The sequence below is a fragment of the Cynocephalus volans genome, chromosome 1, assembly GCF_027409185.1.
Source record: "Cynocephalus volans isolate mCynVol1 chromosome 1, mCynVol1.pri, whole genome shotgun sequence".
NCBI classification, from domain to species: Eukaryota; Metazoa; Chordata; class Mammalia; order Dermoptera; family Cynocephalidae; genus Cynocephalus; species Cynocephalus volans.
Window position 1 is genome coordinate 279090679 of NC_084460.1, and position 23215 is coordinate 279113893.

The following is a 23215-nucleotide window of genomic DNA, read 5'->3' on the forward strand; positions in this document are numbered from 1 at the left end:
ATTTATTACAAGTTATGAAGCATGCTCTGACACAAAAGTAGAAGGTACAACAAAGTACAGTATGAGAACAAAGGGACGAGATTTAAACTGAGAAAGCAGGGTAGTAGAGCTTCTCTGAGAAAGTTTAACATTCTGAAGGCTGTTAGCCAGGCACAAAGATTGGAGAAGAGCATTTCCAGCAGGGGAACAGCACGTGCAGAGGTCTGGAGATGGGAAGGACTTTGGGTACTGGAAAAACTGAAAAGAGGCCAGCGTAGCTAGGTCCTAAAGAGCAAGGGGAGAAAGATAGGAATCAGCGTGGAGAGGTAAGCAGGGGTAAGCAGGAGATTAACAGAAGGTAAGCAGGACACGGGACTCCCATTCTTAGGTTCCTGGCTCTTCTCTAACAAATGAAATGACAACATGAATGTTTTTTTTTTTTCTAAATTTTGAGTTTATTGATTTTTAAAAGAAAAACAGTCATGCCAACGTTGGCAAACTTGTATACATGCATGCGCGTGCGCGCGCGCACACACACACACACACACACACACACACACACACACACACACACAGAGTGCATAAAGCACCTTCCCCGAGGGCCATGTAATTTGGCATTATTAAGAAGTTTGTCCTATTGCCATACACACGATTCTGGGTCAGACAGGTAATTAGCTGAAAATTTTCTTCATATTCACTTTCCCTCACAGGAATGTTTCCTGCGGAGAAACCTGGAATATGTTGGTTTCTATAAGAGCTTTAAAAAATGTTGCCTGCCAGCAGCACATGAATTCTCTGTCAGTTTTCAGGATTTGTATCTGCCCAGCCGACACACCCCATTCTGCCCACTGCAGAGCAAGTAGCTTCTTGCTCCACCCTGTGCCTTGTTATTGGCAAGGCATGGCAGGAATAAATCTCAGTTCAGTTTACCACCAGGGTAAACTGCCCTCTCTATTGCATTCTTGTGGAAAGGCACTTTTTTGGGTTCGGTATGTCCCCATGTATTCACAGGTACTGCAAAGGACATACACAGATGCTGCAGACATTGTGCCCCCTGCTTACTGCAAATGTGAATCTGGCCCTTAGCACTTGACACATCACAGTAGATTCACGTATTCATGATGATGTTCATTCTGTTATCTTCCGGAAATAAATTATAGTATTGTGTTTGTTCACCCAGCTCCACCTACCCCAAACCACCTTACTTTTCTTCTCCACTCTTACTTTTCAACTACTAATATTCATACCTTTTAAACTGTCTGTTTATTGAAAGTAATAAATTAAAACATTCATCTTGAGGTGGTTTCACCTCTGCATAAGAATCGCCACAGCATATACATTAGCAGGCTCACAGTGTTCAGCATACAGGAATTAATTTCAGTAGCAACAACATTCACTGACCTTAGCAAAAAAACTTTCTATCTATAATTGCTTGTTAGTCTTTCACAATTGTAACTTCCCATACAGTAGAATATTTTTAAATGAAGATATTTTGAGGAAGTGGTATCTTCTGTGGCTCTTCCTTAAAATGAAGCCATTTGCCATGTGCTGAGATTGAGTTTGCTGGAGATGCTAAGACTCTATTTGGTCATCCTTCGAGTCAACACTTAGGTGGAACCTTGGCTACTGGTATCAGCAGTCTCATAGGACTTTTGGTCTTTGGCAAAGTTGATGAAAACCTGATTTTTTAAAGGGGATATAAAGCCATTAGTGCCCAGTAAACCAAAGGAGGAAATAAGGTTAATTCCTACACACACACACACACACACACACACACACAATGGAAGAGCAAATAAGAAAATTTGATTTTATAGGAACATGCTCACACTTGTACACACTCTCACTAAGAGTTTTTCTTAGATATTCAAACTTAACTGGGGCTTGAAATTAGCATCTATATCTATGACTGTGTTTTTGACCATGATTATATTTATAATCATAATCTAAATCTAAAGCTATAGCTGAATATCTATAGCCACATATCTGTATCCATATGATCTACATTAGTATCTCTATCAAGTATAAACATGGAGCCCAGCCCAAAGCCCTTATCAAATGTTTATACAGAAATGTTGAGAGAAATCTCACCAGTTTCAAGAGTTAATGCACTAAAATAAAATTTGTATGGAGAGTCACATTATGTTCAGTAAGACAATCATTTAACAGGCAGAACTTTTGCTTTGTTTAAAATCATTAAATCTATTAGTCATAGATTCTTCCAAGCACTGTTTATTGAGAGCCTATTTTTTGCCAGGCATGGTGCTGGTAGTTGGTCACAGTCAAAGACTGTATCTTCTGTGTTGGCAAAGCTGTGATTGTCTAAAGCCTCCATAAAAAAAGTTGTCCATAAAATGCAGCATCAGACATTGACTCAGAGGCCCCTAAGGCCTTCCTTTCAGACCCATTCCAATGAGAGATGCATCAAACATTCCATATGTCCTACTTGTTGAGCTGTACAAAATTAAGAGTGCAGAGGTGATGAAAGATAACCTATTAAGTCTCTGGCTATTGAATATAAATGTACTTAAGACAGATGATGTAAATGAAAAGTAAAAAAAAATCTGCTTTTACTGCTTTAATTGCCTGAATTTGGCAGATCTAAATGTCTGGCAGCAAGTTCTCTTTAGCTACCCCCATCCAACCCTAATCCAGGAAGTCAATCAATAGAAACGTTCTTTAAGAAACATGCCATGGAGAAGGTAAGGAGAGCGTTAACAGTTGTTTGTTTTGTAGATGAAAACAGTGTTTTGTTGCTTTCCATATACATATAACCTTACGGATATAGATATCTTGTAGAAAGGAAAAATATTTTCTTCATTAAAAAATAGTTAATGCTTTTTATATCTTTTTTTTCAATATCTCAAAATGAAGTTAGAAATTAATTAGGCTCTTTGCTAAGTTCTTCAGGTGCAATTTTAGATATTGCTTCAATTTAAAACAAATTGAGTGTCATTAAAAAGAAATAACCAGCATGCATAATAATTAGTATGTGATATTGCGCTTATGGATCATGGTATACATCTTACCTCTTCCAGAGTGGTCTGACTCACTAAGAAGTTTGTAATATTTAAAGCAGTTTTGTTGGTTTCCAGCAGATCAAAAATGTTTGCTACTCCTCCTGCTGTGACTGGTACATGATACTCTAGCATGCTAAGGTGCTGATCCTGTGGGAATCAAACGAAAAAAATTTATTTTGCAGTGTCAGGTAATATCGACTTGACTAGACATAACTTTACCAAGAGCTAAGGAAAATACTGAAACTCATTCCACTGAAAATGATGCCACAGTGTATGTTCTGAAACTAACATCTTGTAAAGATGAGATAAAAAGTTTTAGGAATGTCAAAGAGAAACCAAGTTAAAAAGTAATGAAAACTCCAAAGCGTTCTACATTCTTGTGCACTCATAAAGTCATTATAATCTTGCCTGGAAAAAAACTTTTATGGAATTATATTTCACATGTCAAATTATGCTCAGCTCACATAAGCTTTCTCACAGATCAATTTTTAGAAATTTCATTTTTATGTAAGAATTGTTCAAAAAGGCTAAGAATTATCTGTTCAATTTACATTTGCTAAAGTCATTAGATTTCAAAAGCATTGTCTAGGAGTAATCTCATTCAAATGACACTGCATTCTTTCTCAATTCATCCTGAAATTCTTTTTGATTTCTTTATTTTAGTCAATAGTATCACCATCCACTTAGTAATCTGTTCTTATTGCCTTGGATTATCTTTAACACCTTGCTTTTCTGGGTATTTAATCAGTTACCATATACTATTTATTTTTCCTTTAAAGTATCTCTCAAGTTTAAACTTTCCTCTCTGTTTGCACTATCAATTTTATTATCTTGATGCTCATCAGTCCGCATCTGAGTCACTGCAACAGCCTCTTCCAAAGCCTAGAAACTATATACACTGATTCATTCTGGCACAAAGTAGCTAGGATAATCTTTCCTAAATACCAGTTTTTTTTCAAGACGTTTCTTACTCCAGAAGCCACTACTGTGACCTCTGTGAATCAGATCAGAAACATGTATTTCAGCCTGGTGTTCGAGACCTCTTTCTCTTCACCCTCTTGCTCATTGCCTAGCCTCTCTCACTGACTTGTACTTGCGTTATAACTGTTACTGTAATCTGGCCATCTTACTTATTTTTACTGCCAAATTGTTGTTCTGGCTATTTTCTTTCTGGAGTTCTAAAAACTAACACAGACTTGCAAAGAATGGTCTGCTTAGGAAGAAATCAAACTGCATTTGCCTTACATATATATCCCCGGTCCCATGAGGAACAGACCAGGGAGAATGTAATTTCATCACTCAGTAAATAAACACAGATTTCAACCGAGAAATGCACTAAAAGAAAAAGTGTCACAGTTAACACAATTTGTGCAGGAAAGGTGTCCTGTAACTTTGAATTTTATTTAAATTTACATGATAGAAAATAGGCTTTGGTGAGTCATGAAAGCTATTATTTCCTAGAGAGGTTAGCCAAGGCTTGGGAAAACTAAGGCAAAGGTATTTTATAAAGAAAAAATAATTCTTTTAAAGAATGCACTCTATTTTGTTCTCTAAAATCACTTCACATTAATATTGTGCCATTTAGTTCATGAAGTATCTCTGTGGACACTTTATCATTAGTTCTCACACCAACTTTGCAAAGTAGATGTTACTATTTCTGTTTACAAATGAAAAAAACAAGGCTCAGAGACTTTAAATGTCTTGCTGGAAATCACATGGACACAGCCCAAGTTTTTCCAACTTCTTTTCATCATTTCACATGTGATTTCTTTTTAAAAACAATTATTTGCCATCATTGTCTTCTACAAATTGCCTGTACATCAAAGATGTTACAATGGCAACTTTTTCTGTCAAGTCCGTTTATTTATTTTATGTATGGGCTATGTGAGATAAATATGCATGTATCTGTGTGTATCCATCCCATGGCTATGTATATGTAAGATGAAATCAATGGTAAAAGTCTTTCAACTAGCCCGGGACTCGAGGACTTGATCTTCACCCAGACCCGCTCAAACCTTTGTGGGCTTAGCTTTCAAATGAAGGAAAGGAAGGAAATAATCCCCATCAGCTATGACATTCTGGAACTTTGTAATTTTTTTTTTTTTAAGAAGAAATACTGTTGGTCCTACAATACCTATCATCCTTCAGTTCTCTAACATATATAAGTAGTAAACTAGCAATCTAAACAATTTGAAAACTAATACATTATGATCATAAAACTGTTGTGAGGAAGAAACAAATGTATGTGAAGTACTTCATTAACTCTAAGTAACTACAAAAATATACTATCAATTTGAACGTTCTATTTGTTCTTACTAAGTGTGTGGTACATCTTGAGCTGATAAATAAATAAATAAATATATATATATATATATATATATATATATATATATATATTCATTCATTCTTTTGGTAGATGACCCTAATTATTTATTTATTTATTTTTATTGATTATGCATATTTATGGGGCACAAAGCTGATAAATATATTAAGATTCATAATAAAGCTGTGGTCAACTTGGAAATGGCAAACATCCACTATGATATTAGATAATGACTATCAAAACAAGCCAAGATCAAAAGGTGGGACAATCACTTACTTTTAAGTATGTTTTTGGAAAGTGCAGCTGCATGAACTGTGTGAGGGTCTCCATGCTCACTTTGTTATTCTTCAAGTGAACCTTGACAGTAAATCCTCGGCCAAACCTAGACAGAAAAAGCGCAAACTATTGTATGAGTTATATTTGCCGAAATACCTCCCCTGGAATTCTAGATAACGAAACTGGACCCCCAGCTGACCATTACAGCCCGTTTTCTTACATAAAGACTATAATTTTGCCATAAAAGTTCAGGACATGCTGCATACTGGAAATAGTGCACTGCCATGATATTTTATTTATTTCTAGCACTATACGAAGTCTGACTCTTTGGGCAAAAGCTGCACTAAAAAGAAAACATAAAATCTTGGCTTGCTTTGACATTTAAGAATTGTCAATGGATGTCAATTTCTGGGGTTAAATACTTTCTAATTTAAAGTAAGCAAGACCTTGAGAGGCAGATTATTGGAGATTTGGTGTCAACAGTAAAAATTAAAGTCATTGGGGTTTTAAAAATAAATATTAAATCAATATGTTAGCTAACTGTTTGCACCAAGAATAGAGTTTGTAAACAAGTCACAACAGATTCCCTAATGGCAACGTAAGGCCTCTTTCATCCTTTTTTCCTTATCTTGGTTAATACTATCTTATAAGAAAGTCAAATTGTTGTACAGAAAAATATAAAGTAATATCCTGAAATTTGGAGATTAACATAGATATGTATAAATGCATACATACTCTGGTGAATATAAAGTATTAATTTATTTTTAACTTGATAGTAATATGATATTTGTGCACATTTCTCTTACATAGTTTCAGTGAAAAGGTTTTGAATGTGGTACAAATGTTAAGTAGCTTACTGAAAGCCTTAGCAAAGGGCAAATGAACATGCTAAATAAAGATCTATGCCTTCATGTACTTGTCAAGGTCTAATTTATTATTGGGTAAACTCTTGAAATTGCTTTTTGAGAGTGTTTTGGTTGTGGATTATTTATTGTTATTATTATTAACTTTAGACCTTCTAGGTTTGGGGGTTACTAACTAAAAATACATCAAACCCTCAATAAAATAATTTAAATTTAAGCTGAGTCAATGATTAGCTTCTAATAATTAGCTTATTCATTCCAGTTTTACTACCCATTGCAGGACAGGCAGCTGAGATAATCTCTGTAACTGAGTCAAGCACCATTAGATTGATTACCCTATGCTATAGGTTAAACAACGTATTTCTTCTTCACCTGCTCTTTATGTGCTGCAAAGATCCAATACACTGGAACCTTCCATTCACCATAATGGCCAGCCTGGTACAGAGAGCCTCACATTCTTCCATGCTAAAAGACAGAGCAGAATCACGTCAACATTCAGTACACAGAAAATTCGGTTAGAGTTCATGAGCTGTTCATTAACCGTTTGAAAATGGCACCATAGAAACACTATCTTAGTTCCTTAGTTCTCTTTTAGTTTTTATTTCTCTCAAAGGGGAACAAACAAAAATATTTTACAATATATGTTAAACGTTTTCAGATAGTGTTTATTACTGTTTCTTTTAAAACTTGAGGCCATCTCTCTTACCTGGAATGCTCCCGCTATCAAACCTAATATCTTTTTTGAGCTTTTTCAAGTTTTGAATCAGACCTACATTTCCTAGGAAACATTTCTGAAATAACACAGAGCTTTTTTTTTTTTATTATGCCTTATACTCCCTACTCTGTTGGCTATATTTTGGGATTTATAACTAGTTAACTTGAACTTGGTTATATAATCTCTAATTTCATGGACTGGAGGTGATCTTAGGTCTCACCCTGTCTACTTCAAACAAAAGTTAATGGAAATGAGATGATTGACTTTAGTATGCTGTGGTAAAGCTAGGATATAAACAAATCTCTTGAAAATAAAAAAATGTCATACTTTTTCTACTATATATGATAATTACAATGCAAAGATGGACTAAATAAAAATTATAATTCAAGGCCAACCTCATAAGAGGCGTAGATGAAAAGCTTTAGTATCTCTTATACGTAGCTGATTGGAAAGATCTGCTCCGTGGAGGAAAGGCATGTGAGATGGTTCTAGAAGGACTGGTGAGATTGGAGTTTGGAGAGATTCTGTGACAAGACCATTTCAAGTAGAAAGCACAGCTGAAGGAGGGCATGGAGATAAGAAAGGGCAGCGTGTGCATGCAGAACTACGAGTCATTCAGATCGAATGGTAGGAGTGGGTGTCACAGGGAAAAAGACTGGAAATTTAGATGGGGCCAGATAGTAGAAGGCCTTGCATACTATGCCTAAGGATTCTGAACTTTATTTAGTAGATAATAGGGAGCCACAGTTGAATTAAAAGGGCTGTAAGTCATGAGAAATTTGATTTAAAAAGACTGCTTAGACTTTAGACCTTGTGCCAGCACAGGAGCTGTATGTATTCTTACCATGAAACCTGCCTGACTTGCTCCTACCACCATGAGCATAGAATACTTCAGTACAACTGTGGGCATTCATCGTCTACATCCATTACACAGGATTACCAGTTTCCCATCTGTCACCCTCAGATTGTGTCATTTGACTTTAAAGGTCCCGCACTCAGTTCACCTGTGAGATGTGAGGATGACGGAACATTTGTTCTGTACTTCTTCTGAAATGATCTTCCAGAGGTGTCGTTTCGACTTAGGATCCATCCCAGAGCTCGGCTCATCCTTAATAGGAAGTTACAAGAACAATTTATTGAATTAATTAATTTTTGATGAGGTTCTTTACATGAATCACTATGTCTCACTTCCCTAGAGCAGAAATCACTTTTTGAGGTTCTGTGACTAACTTGGTTTATATTTAATAGGCTTCTTTCTGCTGCTGTCAAAAAGCTCAAAATTAATCATTTAGAATTGTCAACCTGTTTAAAAAAGTGTCTTGGTGAAGTTGACACCCTGTTACTTTACACCCATCTTGAATGTTTCTTTGGAAAAAAATCCTACTTCAATTACTGATGAAGCAGAGTTTTTATATTTAATTCTACATCAATACATATATATTTGAAGCTGCATCAACAAGATTGCCACCCTGTTCGTGATAGCAGAATTGTGGCTGTAAGTGATAACATGCTATGTGAAGCAGAAAGAACACAATTTAATATTTCAGTTAATATATTTGAAGTGTATTTTTAGTTTTATGCTATTAATTGAAATTTAACACTCCTTGGGGAAATAATAATAAGACTTGCAGAAACTGACAAGTAGAAAGATATACATTATTTTTCAGAGTAAATGATGGTTTGAAAAGTTGTTCAGACATAAAATTAGGAAATGTAGCAATATAATCTAGATAAGCAATAATAGATCCTGACAGATGATTTTAAGAAACAAATTATAGGTCAAGATCAGGTAAAAATGTAAAAAATATATCTGTAATGGAAAGTATATTCATAGGATAACCAGAGGTTTGTTTTTATAGTAAGGTGTTATGGTTAAATATAAAGAAAGGAATGAGTGTTAATCTGGGGAAAGAGTGAAGGATATACTGTCACTGCTCCTATGTTTGAAGAATATAGCATATATAGTAAATGTATATGGAAGAAAATATGGTATTTTCACTTGTAGCCTGTATTTCAATTTGGCTCATTTTACATAGCACTTTTAACATTTTAAAGTGCTTTATATCTATTACCTCACAGGGGTGCCTAAGGATAGGTTTTTTCAATTTAAGGGACACTCGCACAATAGAATTCCATTATAAGCATTGATTGGCAGGGAAATAATGCATTAGAAGCTTCTGTTATTATAGAAACATAGATTATGCATCATTCTAACTGGGCAGTTTAAATGATTTGATCCACTGTATGACTTAATCCCTGGAATAATGTGGTGATTTATAACTGGGTTTTATTGCATATGGTTAAGGCTCTTTCAGAGTTTGGAGGTCCTTGAATGAAGGGGATCTTCCAAAACAAGGGTAAGTTTGTTTCTCTGCAATAAATGCCTTTTTACAATGTTGGGCCTGGGGAACAGAATACTATATCACTACTACGAGTAATTTATATTTCCAGGTGATTAATTTAGTTTTCCAGCTCTTAACCAAAATATAAATGTAGAGTGTATTTATTCCAACCCCACCCCACCCCAAAATTCAGAAAAAATAATGTGGTACATTATGGATTACATCCCAGGCTAAGTATTTTGGAGTAACCAGGAAAAAAAAAATTAATCATAATACATTGTCCTAAAATATCTGTCCTCCCTAGTAGAAGTTAGAAAATGTTAGTTTATCTGATCAATTCCTAATAGAAAAAACATGATTTCTTCAGTAGTAGGGATCAAATTCTACCATGTTCTGTAACTTTACTTACTTATTTGAATACCCTTAATTTGTTTCAACTACTACCTATTCCCATGCCCAGTGTTTTCTCTGAAACCCACTGAGCCATTGCTTCAGACAAAAACATTTTTGAGAGCATATTGTTATCGTAACAAATTATTCACTTACTAATATAAGTGCTTAATGATATAAATTCTCTTAATGGTAAAAGTAAAGTGCTTCACACATTAACTGGCACATAGTGAGACCTCAATAAATACTGACTACAATCATGATAATGGAATGTTAACACACAGTGGGGTATGCTGTTGTAATTAGGTAGTAGCCTTTTTCATATCGATTCTCTTACCAGCAGGAGAATGGAAGGTTTCCCTATCAAGGCCAGTGCTGTAGATAATTTTCTTTTTGTACCATAGCTACACATAGAGGTAGCTCTGTCCTTGAAGGGCATCAGGTGAAGTCTCCTAAGGAGTTTATGAACAGTCTGTGGACAATAAAAGAGAAGTTAGATTGACCTTTGTCTGCCAAAACCCTTACAGCACTAAATGGAAAAAAATCTGTTTGTAAAAAGAGAATTTTATAATGGAGAATATATACCTGGAAAAAGTAAAACATTTAAATTCAACATAGGTTTTATTTTCATCTTCAAAGGACCACTTAAAAATTAATTAGTTCATTTAGAGAGATAAAGCAATTCTTTGGAGGCTTTTTCAAATGGGAATCCCCTCCCCCACATCCCACAAGGTGTGTGTTTACAATGTACTTTATGCTGTATTGCCACAGGATTCTCTTGTAAAACTTAAAAGCTCAAAAGAGCTGAAAGAGAATTCACCAGGCAGGTTTCTCACTGTCATCACTGTTTCATCTTTCTTCTTATTGGGGGTGAGTTGTCACAAAGGTTTTAAGTCTATTTAAAACTGACCCAGAATCAAAACTTTAATACATTAGGAATCATAGGTTCTTATGGTTGTTTCTGTAGTTAAATAGTCTTGGCAAATAATGAAATCTTAGTTGGACTTACACAACAGGTCCTGGGGTTGAAAAACTAGAGGAAAATGACTGTCCTAAGGGTTAGCCATTTCATTAAAAAGGCAAATAGTTGCAGTGAAGTACAAAGTCACAGATTAAAAATCAAAATGGAAACCATTCTATTTTACTTGGGCATTTTGCAGTTAATTCTATGTATCAGTGCTTATCTGAACACTAAAGGCTGTACAGGCATCACCAAGCAATGCTTCACCCAGAGCCTAATGCAAGTGTGATCCTCTCTTTGATAGTTCTTGAAAGGTTAACTGAACAAACATGGGCTAAGGAGTTTCTAAAGCTGAGTTCATAGGTGTGTATATAATACACACAATCAAGCATAGGTTGATTGTCATTATCAGGTGGCAAATGTCATCGTTTTCCAGATGTCAAGCTGGTTTTGTGGAGGGTGGGGTGGGGGAAAAAGCTGAAACAATAATGGCTTTTCAAACTATTTCATTCACACTTGCACTCACTTGTTTAATATCTTTTTCTGGAATTCCATGTACTCTGGCATAGAAATACAAATGCTCCTCCACAGTTACCAGGTCATCTAAGGCATCTTCCTGAGGGCAGTAGCCAACTAATGAGCTGTGAGAGTCAACATGACCCAGAGATCTGAAATGAGAGGATCGAAGACACAGGTTAGTTTAAAAGATCCCTCCTGGTTCTTAAATGTTAGGAAGATAGCTCTATTTTGGTAATAGTAATTGATGATTTTGATAAAAAGGGATAAAATAATCCCACTCTCAGAATCACACTTAAAGGTTTAAAAATTTCCACTTACTTCAATAGCTTCTCCCCCCAAAGAGTTTAATAAATCCACAACATACCATAAAATGTTCATTTAAATTATTTTTTTCATTAAATTATGTTGCGTTTGGTAAGTTGAAGCATTTGTTTTTTCATACCCAGTCTTATTTCTGATCAGAATGTTTCCGCTTGAAGGAATTATGTCTCCAGTCAACATCTTAAATATAGTGGTCTTTCCTGCTCCATTCACTCCAAGAAGGCCAAAGCACTGGTTTAAGGTGGGGGGAGGGGGGGAAGAGATGTAAGCATTAATCCCAACCAAAGACATGTTGCTATTATATCTCCTTCCTCCTTCTCCCTGAGTAAAATAAATTACCAAGAAAAATAAATCACTAGAATCCTTTATGAATATTGCAGTGCTCTGTTGGCATTTGGTAAGACTCTCTTTTTAAAACAAATGGGTACTTCTGTATCTTTTTTTTCCTTTAACCACCTGAACAGTTGTATACATACATAGGACCTATTTTACATATTGTATTATTATACCCTTCTATGTGACATGATCAAATGCCTCAAAACTAAGATACGCTAAACCAGATGAAGTAATTATATTTATGAACTTCACATCATTTGCACAAAATTACAACTTTCCTGAATAAGCTACCGAAACAATAGTTTCTTTATGCTGTCTAATAAATCTGATGTATGTAGTTTGCAGCTCTGCTTGGGAAACTAAGGAAAATAGCCATATTTTCTTCCTTCTTTCAAAGCTGCCTTACTAATTGTTTCTGTGAAAATGGCAAGTTTATAAATGGATGCAGTTCTAGGACCTAACTTCTGAAAACTGATTCATTTATGCTGTGTTTTGAAGGGGCCTGGAAAAGAAAGGTGGAAGAGAGCACTCTCAACAGGCTTTCTGATCAAAAGTCACAGAGAGGACAGTAATTTGGGACGAGACTCAGAACTTGCTGTGTGGTAAGAGCTGGTGAATCCTCCCTGCCAAGAGGGAAGATTCTTAGAATGAATAACATGTAGATATGTGTAAATTACATATACACACACATATATATGTATATGTGCACAAATATACATATATATTCCACGGGAATATTCAGAGATTGACTTTTACATTTCTAGAAAAAAATTGAAGAAAAATAATTAAAGATATTCATTTGTCATTTATTATGCCAATAATAAGAATAATTGGAAACAAAGCATAGTTCCTTACCTCTCCAGCGGGTATCCCAATGCTGATGTTGTTTACAGCTGTCATCTTTTTGTGGATGAGTTGGTAGGTCTTTGTGAGACAGTGGAGCTGGACCAGATCAAGTTCAGCTGCACCACTCTCAACTCTAAATCTCTCAGCCCGCACGTCTTCATCTTCATCTATTGTCTCCATTACAGGTGAAGCATTAAGTTTTCTGAAGAAGAGTCTAAAAAATGCACCCAATGATTTTACATCAGTGATTTTGAAATAACATCATTTAATTTTGACATGTTTTAATGTGTCACTGAAAATGTACTATCCATTTTTAGGCTTCTTTTAAATTCGTTATTATTATTATGCTACTCACATAACTTAAAAATTAGTATGGACTCTCTTTATCATATTCACTATGACATTTGGGAAAGCTTTTGCTTGGCATGCCTTAAGTGTTTACAGATCCACTGTTAAGATTCAGAATCTTAATTTCAGTAACCACTTAAGGTGGTAAGTATGTATTTGAAAGTTAGTTCCTAAAAGAGAGTCCAGAGTCAGTAAGACTCAACATCTATAAGCCAAAGATCAATAATCATCTTTTTAAAAAAAAATCCTCTCTACGTTTTCTTCTTCTTATTATTTATTTTATTGTGGTAACACTTCACATGAAATCTACCTCTTAATTTTTTAAGTGCATAATACAGTATTGTTAACTGCAGGCACAATGTTATACAGCAGATCCCTCTACCTTTTTAATCATCAGCAATATGAATGTTATTACGTACTCTTCTTACTGCTAATGTCTCACCTAGGATCTAGCCAATATTTTAAGGTTATCAGCCCTGCAAACTTACAAACTCACAAACCCACCTCAGTATCTCACCTAACAAATACCCAAACAAAACAAAACAAACGCAATTTCAAAATCCAGCAAATCAATCCAGGTCTTCCTCCTTATGTCTGTTTCTTTTAATGATATTCCCAGAGCCCACAACTGTGAAATGTTTCTTTTTTTTTTTTTTTAATCTACCCCATTCCAAAATCCACTCATGCAGTTAGTCTTCAAACACTGGAAATGCCTTGTAACACCCCTGTCATAGATCATTTTCTGCCTACTTCTGTTTCCATGACAGGCTTTCATTGCTTCTCATCTAGATTTCTCTAGGAGCCTCAAATTGCTCCAGTGTTTCTGGCTCTTCCATTCCTATCTGGGCCACTTCTACAAAATTACACCTCCTAAAGCACAATTTGATCATGTTGCTCTCTGTTCAAATACCTCTATTGCACTAGCATTTGTTTGCTGAATAAAGTCCAAACCATATGTCTTTACCAAGCACTCAAGAGACTCCATAATCTCCCAACCACACTTTAAGCTTTAGCTCCTATTATTTCATTACATTTATTCTATATTCTAATCAAATCAAATTGCTCCTTTCTTAAATATGCGCTAATATTTTTCTTTGTGTCTGCTTTTATCTTTCCTTTCATTATTACTTAATTAAAATTATATTTTTCAATAGTGACACGTGTACATGGTATTAAAAGTCGAATGGTAATGAAGAATATGTAGTGAAAAGTAAGTCATCTCAAACTATATGTAATTCTCTTCTGCAGAGGTACGTGCAATTAGAGAGAGACTATGGATATATATGCATAAATAAATAATATTTATTTCTCTTCTTTTTAACTTAAATGGTAATATACTTTACACATTGTTCTGAACCTTGCATTTTTCACTTAATACATGTTAGAAGTAATCCTAAGTATTACGCAGAAAACTGTATCATTCTTTCTAATGGCTGTGTAGTGTTGTATTTATGAATGTACATATACAATTTATGTAACTCGTCCCTAAATGAAGGACATTTAGGTTGTTTTCACTCTTTTACCACTAGAAATAATTACTATGATGAATAATTTTATAATACATAATTCTGCATATGTGTGAGCATATCTGTAGGAAAAATTCCTAGAAATGAAATTACTGGGCCAATGGTATGAGTATTTTTTTTCATTATTATGTTGTCCTTGCTTTATCTGTCTTCTTTTCCCAAGTTCACTTTCAACATGCTATTCATTCAATCACCTTTCTCCATTTCTGCCCAAACTCAACTCAAAGTCCACATCTTTTGTTTATGTACATCTTTTCTCTCTACCACTGAATTTTGATCTATTAAAGACTAACAACTGTGCTTATTTAATTTTGTTCTGTCATTCTACAGCAATACTTGCAGACACATAGCAAACTTATAACCATTTACAGTACTAGAATAAAATAAGTGGTGAATTATGCTATCATTTTTTAAAGTTTTTTGAGCAAAACATTTTCATATTACTAATGGAAAAGCTTAGACTATTGACTCCTCCTTGAATATTTTTACTTGAGTTTTGTCATGGATGTCAAACACTATGTTTTTTTCATATTTACCTGAGTTTCTTTATAAGCCACTCATTGATTAAGAGTCGCAAGAGAAAAAACATGGTGCCCTGAGAAACCAAAGCCACAAACATTGCACCTAGTTTATCCATCTCAAAAGTCTCACTTGGGTATTCCACTCCATATGCTTTTAAGAAGTCTAGGACCGCCTGCTGTTGAGAAAGTTCGATCAAGCCGTAGCCAAAACAGAATTGTGGAAAAATCAGAAAAATGCGCTTAAGGGTTTCAGAAATAAGTTCTAAAGTCTGAAATAAGAAAAATAAAAATAAAGCTCAATGTTAGGCTTCCAACAAATTGACAAAAATTTAAAACTAGCTGTAGACAAATATTGAAACTGGAGGAGCATATCTAGATTGGCAATTATTTCACACGAGGTGACCTAAAGTGTTGGAACCAGTTCCGGAAGCAAAGTCACTTCTAGATCTATCTTAGGACTGCAGGGCCAGCCAGGGTATGAGCAGGAGCCTGAGAGAGGGAGGTACTTAGTACAGTAAAATTTCAGAACCTCAGGTAATTCCTGCTTGGAGAGGGACTCAAATGGTGAAATGAGACTGGAAGAAGAGACAACATATCTCAAAGAGGAACAAATGGCTCATTTTCACGTTATTTGCACTTGGGGCCAAGTATTTCCACCTCATGAATTTTCTTCCTCCTCCTGGAGTGTGCTTGTCTGTTCCTCAGTTCACTTCATTTCCTCTCTATTCTTTTCTCTTCAATTGCCTGGCAACGTTAGTGCTTCTCTTCCCACTAATCATAATTGTCAGCTCTGAATGGAGAGTGATGCTCACAATGAAGTAGACTCCAGTACATGATTGAAAGGGAATGAATTAGGCTTTTTCTCTACAAATGTTCAAATGAATCCTAACCCGGAGTCATATAAGTAAGCCATTGTCCTTGTCACCACCATACCATAAGAATGTGTTAATGAGTAAAAAGTTTAGCTGACCAATTGCTTGCATAATTTATATAGTGCCATATAATATATGTGATTTCACCTTCATCACCCAGCTCAAGGCATATCAAATGTCAATAGTTTTGACACTCAGTAAATACAATGATAGGCATTAACCTCAATGGCACCTGGAAAGAAGTTTTAAAAGCTATAGCTTCTCATCTCCTAAATTTAGTAGAATCAAATGATATTTTTTCTTTTCTACTTAAAGAATGCAGAATAAAAGAAAATCTTTCCACCTTGAACATGTTGAAGCTTTTGATGCATTCACTGAAGTTTAGCAGATTAATAAAAGTCTTACCGGATCATTAAGCTTTTCCTTGGAAAGAAAGTATACCACTGACAGGGAAACAATGGAATTGATGCCAAAAAACAAGTTGATGCAGACGTAAGTGATGAAGGCCATTCCTGTTTCATGGAAGAGCCCGGCTAGCAAGTACATCCAAGAAAATGTCGCATACCTGTAGGTTAATAGTACGAAGAATTAAGATTATGCCTTAATTATTCTATTTCATAAATTAAATTAAATTAAATTAAAACTTAGATGGGGTTCCAAAGTAAAAATAAACATTAGGGGTAAGTTGCCACACCTGGTAGCTTGATTTCTCTTTCATTCCTCTATTTAACAAAAAAATCAAAAGGATGTTTTTTAAATGATAGTAAAAAGTCACCCTTTTAAGGAAACTCAAGTGATTCAACATCATTACAACTCAAATTAATCCCTGCTGGAGATGGTGTTATCCCATCAAGGCAAGACTTTTTTGGCTCAGAAATATAGTTTAATCAGTATAAATCATATAAAGTTGAGGAAAAATACTGACATTGTGGTAGGCTAGCTAAGCAGACAGAGCATTCTTAGAAGCTGTATAGCTTGTTTTGAGCAAAGATTTAAGCAACTTTGAAAGCAATTAAACAGAACTAGAGACAGAGAGGTCCTGCATCAGCTGTAATTGCTAACTAAGAGATACTACCCACACATTCAGAGCAGAAAAAATTGTTGTGCTAAGCATTGATTATATCAACCTGTATTACCTGTATAAGCCTAATACAGAGGCAATATTTATTATGTGTGTGTACTTAGACATCTATAAGAAGATAAGTAAAAATTAGTATACATGAATTTATATGCACCTTATAATCTCTCTCTATGTATACTCATAATTTGTCAACACATAAATTCACACATGTATGCACATTTTTCTGGTCATTCTAAAGTCTTCATTTTTATGTAAGTTAGTTTAAATATGTAAATTGGTAAGCATCATCAGGACATCCAGTTAAGTATTACTATTAATAATGACATTAATTTTCAGAAGTATTATATTTTGTAGACTATGGACTGGCAGGTGTAATGGGTTGTTAGTCATCACTCAAGTCAAAAAAAACCCCGAGACAATTGTAAATTAGCTAATAAGATTTAGGTCCTATTTTTGTCTAGGAGCAGTTAATTCTGTTAATTCTTCTTTCATTGCTTAATCAGCAGCTCACCCAAACAGAAGAAGTAGGAGAGATACAGCCCCTAGGTTGTTTTCACTGTAGAAGGCAGGTAACTTGAAAATTGCAATGACACCAATTGAAAATGCTACAGGCACCAAGTAGAAGACCTATAAGAACATGTAAAAAAAGTTTAATATATGGCAAATACGTTTTTCTTTAATCAATAACCCATCTAGTTTAAAGCTGCAATAAGTTTATCTAGAAATATTTGAGGGAATGAATTTTTATTTATGTTCCTGTTGTTTGTAATGTTCAGTTTATTTTACGTTGATTTCACATGAGAATCTGTTGCCTCTGATATAAGAAGGTCAAGGCAGTCTTTATCTTTATAGATATAAAAGGAGTCCCTGGTGTTCCTGCCTCTAGGCTTTGTGACTTGGGATCATTCAGTGACAGAGGTTCAGTGAGAAAGATAAGACAGTCAGGTGTCTTGGTGTTGGATTCAGTCCTCCAAGTATTGATTCCATTATGAATGCTGGAACTCTCTCAGATGGTGGATTTGCATGGGTTGTTTATCAGTGTGAGCCACTCTGAAAAACAGCAGGGCAGTGGGTCCCACACATTCTTGGAATCACAGATATACAAACAAAGAACTCAGCGTTTTGTTGGCAAGTAGTATTACTAAATGCTGAGGAGTTTGCAGCAAGATGTACACAATGAAAGTGGTGGTGATTTAACTTTGCGGGGGGGGGGGTCTAAATTGAAATGAGCATCAGATATAAGATGACAGAATATAAGTACTGTAGTAAGCAGAACTTCACAGAAGTGTATACTTGAAGCTTTCTTAACATTATAGCTTCTATTAAGTCCAGAGCAGTCATTACCATTCTTTAAGATTTGACTTCTACAATAAACACATTTCAGACCTCACTGAATGCATTAACAAAGTGGATATGCAGTTAATTACTCTCTAACCCTTCAAGCCAATGTTCTTGACAACAATTCAGACAATTTCACCATAATCACCAGGCAAATGCGTACCCATCCTGGGCTTTTGGCCAACCCTGGCACTTTGGAATGAAGAACAACCATCTGAACTTTGGGATCATTCATTTTATGCAAATGAGAGAGCTATCAATAAACTACAACCCTTTTTTCCCTACTAATATTCTTTAATGTGTCATTCAGCAGTAGCTGGTATTTTGAATTTTTCATTATTAGTTGATTTCATTTTTATAAGCTTGATTATTTGGGACAATTGGATAAAGATATTCTGCTACTAAGCTTCTATTTCTCCACAGTAGTGGTTCTCAGACTTCAGTGTGTTTCAAATCACCTGGGAGATCTTGTTAAAAACGCATATTCTCCACGTTCCACTCTCAAAATATGAATTTAATAGATCTAGAGTGGAATCCAGGAATCTGCATTTTAACAAGTTCTATGGGGAATCTGATATAGCTTACACAGATGAGAGTAGGTGGGTTTCTCTTTCCTCTAACCACTGAATGAATATAATCCTAATTCAAATTATTTTTTTTTAATTTACTGTCCTTGTGATAATTACTGGGACAAATTAGAGTAAAAAACTCTTGAATATGAAACTGATGTCTTCTATCCAGATTAACTGTGCCTTTCCTGCAATGGCATAAGTTACTTACCATGTCATAAATGAAGTTTGTTACCCAGTAGCATGTCACACCGATGCCTGAAATGTGCTGCAACTGTTTGGCTTTGGTCTGATGTTCCCTTACGACATAGGTGACAAAGCTGGCAGTGGTGACAGAGTAGCCCATCAGAATCGACAGTGCCACTAAAATATCGATTAAACTGCTGATTCTATAGTGAGCAATAGGGAGAGGAAAGCACACGTAAGTTTTTGGATCTTCTTTCAGAAAGATTCATGACTAAAACCACCAACAAAACAGTACAAGAGTTGGCTGTGACACAAATAAGGCTTCCTGCGAGGCAGCCAGATAATATCTTCAATATGACTCTGCTGTGACCTTGGAACAAATGCCCCTCTAGTGCATCTGAATTGACTAGGGATATTTGACAGAAAGACCTCGGTCTCCAAGGGTTATGGGTTTATGCAAGGGATATATAGTTCTTGAGTACAGAAATAGTACTTAAATGCTATGCAGGGAAGTTGAAATGCTGAAGCCTTTATGCACTTGGCTCAAAGAAGCATCAGCCTCTGTGAATCTGCAGTTAGCAAACAAGCCTGTGTGGCCACTCCACTCTACACCCCTTCAGGAACTTTCTTTTAGCCCAGTGATTTATACTACCAGCCCTTCTAGACTGACATTCCTTCAGATACAACTGTGATTTCCAATTATACCACTTTATACAGAGGCTCAGCTCTGCCAAGGAGAAAGTAGTTGTGCCAGAGACATCTGCTTACGTGGCTTGTTCTTGGTCTTGCACTCCTGGATAAGGATGGCTGTACATGATGATGGCTTAAAGAAGAGACAGTTCTTCAGTTAGTAGATATTCAGCTAATCAGAAATACCAATGTTTAGGTGAATATTATATAAAACTTTCCTTCTTATGCTGTCATCTAAAGAATTTTACTTTGGGGATCCTTTTTTAAAGGAAAATGATTTTTCCCCTAATCCCATCAATACCATACAATTGGTAGCACTCATATAAAAAGAAAAGTTTTCCATATTAGGTTTAGAACCTTTGGAAATGAGACAAGAATTTTTATTCCTTGTATAGCATTTTCCCTTCTATTACACTGAAATAATTATTTTCCACTTTCTTCTCTCTGTCTGATCATGTATGTATTTGTAGCAGCACTTCAGAATTGTACCACATTTAAATAAGCGATTCAAAGGGCTCCCTGAAAAACAGACGCTTACCACTCCCATCCCTCTTTACTGTGATATGGCAGCTGAGGGGCAATATTGCAGCCTGTATGTTCTACAGCATCCAGCGTAATGTTTTAAGTACAGTGATTAGTAATGAATGCTCATTAAATTGAATCAAATCTTAACCTTTCAATTCATACTTTCTCCACATATATATTTAAATAAGACATTTTATGTTGTCTCTACAGTTGTAAACCTAAAATGAGCTGCTTCCCACTGACTGTTGCTACTAATGCAACAAAAGGTAAGAGTAAACACTGGAGTGGAAGGGGCCATGTGTTGGTATTTTTGAAAAAGAGCCTAGTTGTGCAATATTTGTCAGGGAAAACGAGCAAACCTGTATTTTGGGGGAAGAACAGAATTTTCATGTAGAATTAACCACTAGAGGGAACCACATGAATATAACAGATATTTACATTGCAAAGGAAAGCTAATTAAAAGATTTTTATTAGCATGTTCGAATTCAAAGAAAATCAATTTAACAGCTAAAGTAAAATCCCAATTTATGCAGAATCTAACAAAGCAGCCTTCAAACGAGTAGTGTGTTAGGGGGAAGTGGCAGGAGAATTAGGTTAATTTTGAAAGACCAGTAATATTACCATGGTAGACCCCATACATGAATTATGAAACAATAAAAGTATCTTAGGGTGATACAAATTTCTTCTTTAAAAGAACTCAAACTCCCTCCAGAGAGGGTGGAAAGCTACCAATTTCATAGGTCTATATAATAAAAATGAATAAAATATAGAGGGCACACTACTACTAACCTCTATTCAGTTATATACTGAAGCTAAGCCTTATATTTAAATTAGAAACAATAATTTCAGCTTAGGGTCAATATAAAGTTTATGTTCTAGAACTTTTAATTCTTTATGCTCTGTAACTTAAAATACAATGGTAGAAGCTACAACAAGCCTGCTGGAGTCCAGAGTGACTCAGATTGCCTCGATCTAAGTAAAGAACAGTAATTACAAAGGAATCTGGAATACAGGTTTCAGAGAGCTGACCCTTCAAACATGGCATTGGTCTCTTGCTCTCTTTATCTTTGCTACATTTTGTTTTAGTCATTTCTATAGTTTTTGTACTTTCATTATCTGTCACAACAGTAAATATCTTTTGCTCTGAATAAAACATCCTACGGAAAGTCAAGTGTTCAACAGTATTTCAAACTAGGTTACACTGGACGCACCTGGCTTTAGTCACCATTTAATTTAATTAACCACTTTGACTATGCCCTTTATTGATGCTTTAGGTCTAAGGACTATCAATCTTGTTATTTTCTTCATGGTTCCTCCTGCTAGGAAAATGCCAAAGCAATTGGGAAAAATACTGTTTTCTCTGAAATGAAGACTCCTAAAGAGTCTGCTGCTGGAATGAGTATTTCACTCTACAGTTTACTTCTATATTCACCAAAACATCTGGCAAACACTATTATGTCCAACAGGAGATAGATGACAGAAAAGTAGATGTTGGCATTTCTGATAGATGTGTGGTGTCTTTTTCTCTACTTGACAGGCTAGATATCAGGCTAGAAACTTAGCCATGACCAGCAATTGTGTTATTCAGTTTTTCTCCATATTTCTTCTTCTTTTTTTTTGTTTTAGGATAAGTATGAAAGAATAATTTGAGCAAGTCTCAAGAAGATAAAATGGTCTGATGAACAGTAATTGAATTAGAAAAAAAATAAATCAGTCTCTTTCAAATGCCAAACCTTATTTTAAAACTTTGTGGAAGACTCTAGGGAAACTCAACTGAAGTCAACCTGGCTGAGTCCAGAGAAGCCATACAGAGTATTAGAAGTATGAACAGGCAGAGGGGATGTGGTGGATTAACAGGTACAAAGCTACTCTGTCCACCCTAAGTGGTCAATGTACAGCATGTGCATGTATGGAGACAACACACTGCACCCTCCAAATATGTACACATAAATGTTAAATTTTTAAAAATAACAAAAGAAAAGAAAAAAGAAAAATAAACAGGCAGTAGTCAGACAGTCCTGGGTCTGAATCCCACTTTGGGGCCTCAGAGAAATAACAGTAGGAAACAATAACACCCTGAGGGTGCTGTAAGGATCAGCAACATTTCATATAAAGCATGTACCATATGGGAAGTGCTCAATAAATGATAGCACTTTGGGTCAGCTGTAGTGTTTTTCAGTTTAGAAGTTTTGTCTTTATGTTTAGATGTAAGAACAATATTTGTAAACATTTATAGTTCAAAAAATTTTAGCCTATGGTAACAGTTTGAAAATATTTTCCTATGAGATGTAACTACTAGGTGTGACAGCAGACATGAGTGCGAAGTCAACATTATTATCCTGACTTGATAAATGAGGAAACTAAATTAACCTGAAGTTAAGAGGATTATCCAGAATATTCCATCTGGCGGTAGTTACTACTTCTAAACTCCTTTTAAAGCCCCATGATTTAGATACCATAAAATACCCACCACTTGAAGGAAACAGGATATAATGTGCATGTTTATCTGAAGAGTATCAAAGTTGCAATACAAGACACTTCTTTGTAAGTAACTTTACCGTGTCGGGCAGCATCATGTTTTGACATGTTAACGCGCAGGAGAAAATTATTCAGGCTGTTGAGGTAGGCTGGAAGGGAGTGATAGCCTTCTGGATCATACCATACCTGTCAA

The 23215-nt window shown here is 35.4% G+C and overlaps 1 protein-coding gene across 1 annotated transcript in view; it reads right to left on the minus strand.

Annotated features, from left to right (window-relative positions):
* Positions 1–1246: 1246 nt before the first annotated feature.
* The window catches only part of ABCA12 (ATP binding cassette subfamily A member 12), a 157094-nt gene continuing 135125 nt past the window's right edge, over positions 1247–23215 (minus strand). Inside the window, exons 39-53 of the mRNA XM_063101417.1 lie at positions 23103–23208; positions 20098–20152; positions 19355–19532; positions 17748–17863; positions 16561–16720; positions 15299–15552; positions 12898–13102; positions 11828–11937; positions 11393–11534; positions 10243–10377; positions 8178–8281; positions 6831–6923; positions 5596–5701; positions 3006–3143; positions 1247–1658 (exon numbers count right to left, since the gene is read on the minus strand). Of these exons, the coding sequence (XP_062957487.1) occupies positions 1587–1658; positions 3006–3143; positions 5596–5701; positions 6831–6923; positions 8178–8281; positions 10243–10377; positions 11393–11534; positions 11828–11937; positions 12898–13102; positions 15299–15552; positions 16561–16720; positions 17748–17863; positions 19355–19532; positions 20098–20152; positions 23103–23208 (1974 nt within the window). The 3' untranslated portion in view covers positions 1247–1586. The remainder of the gene's footprint in view (positions 1659–3005; positions 3144–5595; positions 5702–6830; positions 6924–8177; positions 8282–10242; positions 10378–11392; positions 11535–11827; positions 11938–12897; positions 13103–15298; positions 15553–16560; positions 16721–17747; positions 17864–19354; positions 19533–20097; positions 20153–23102; positions 23209–23215) is intronic.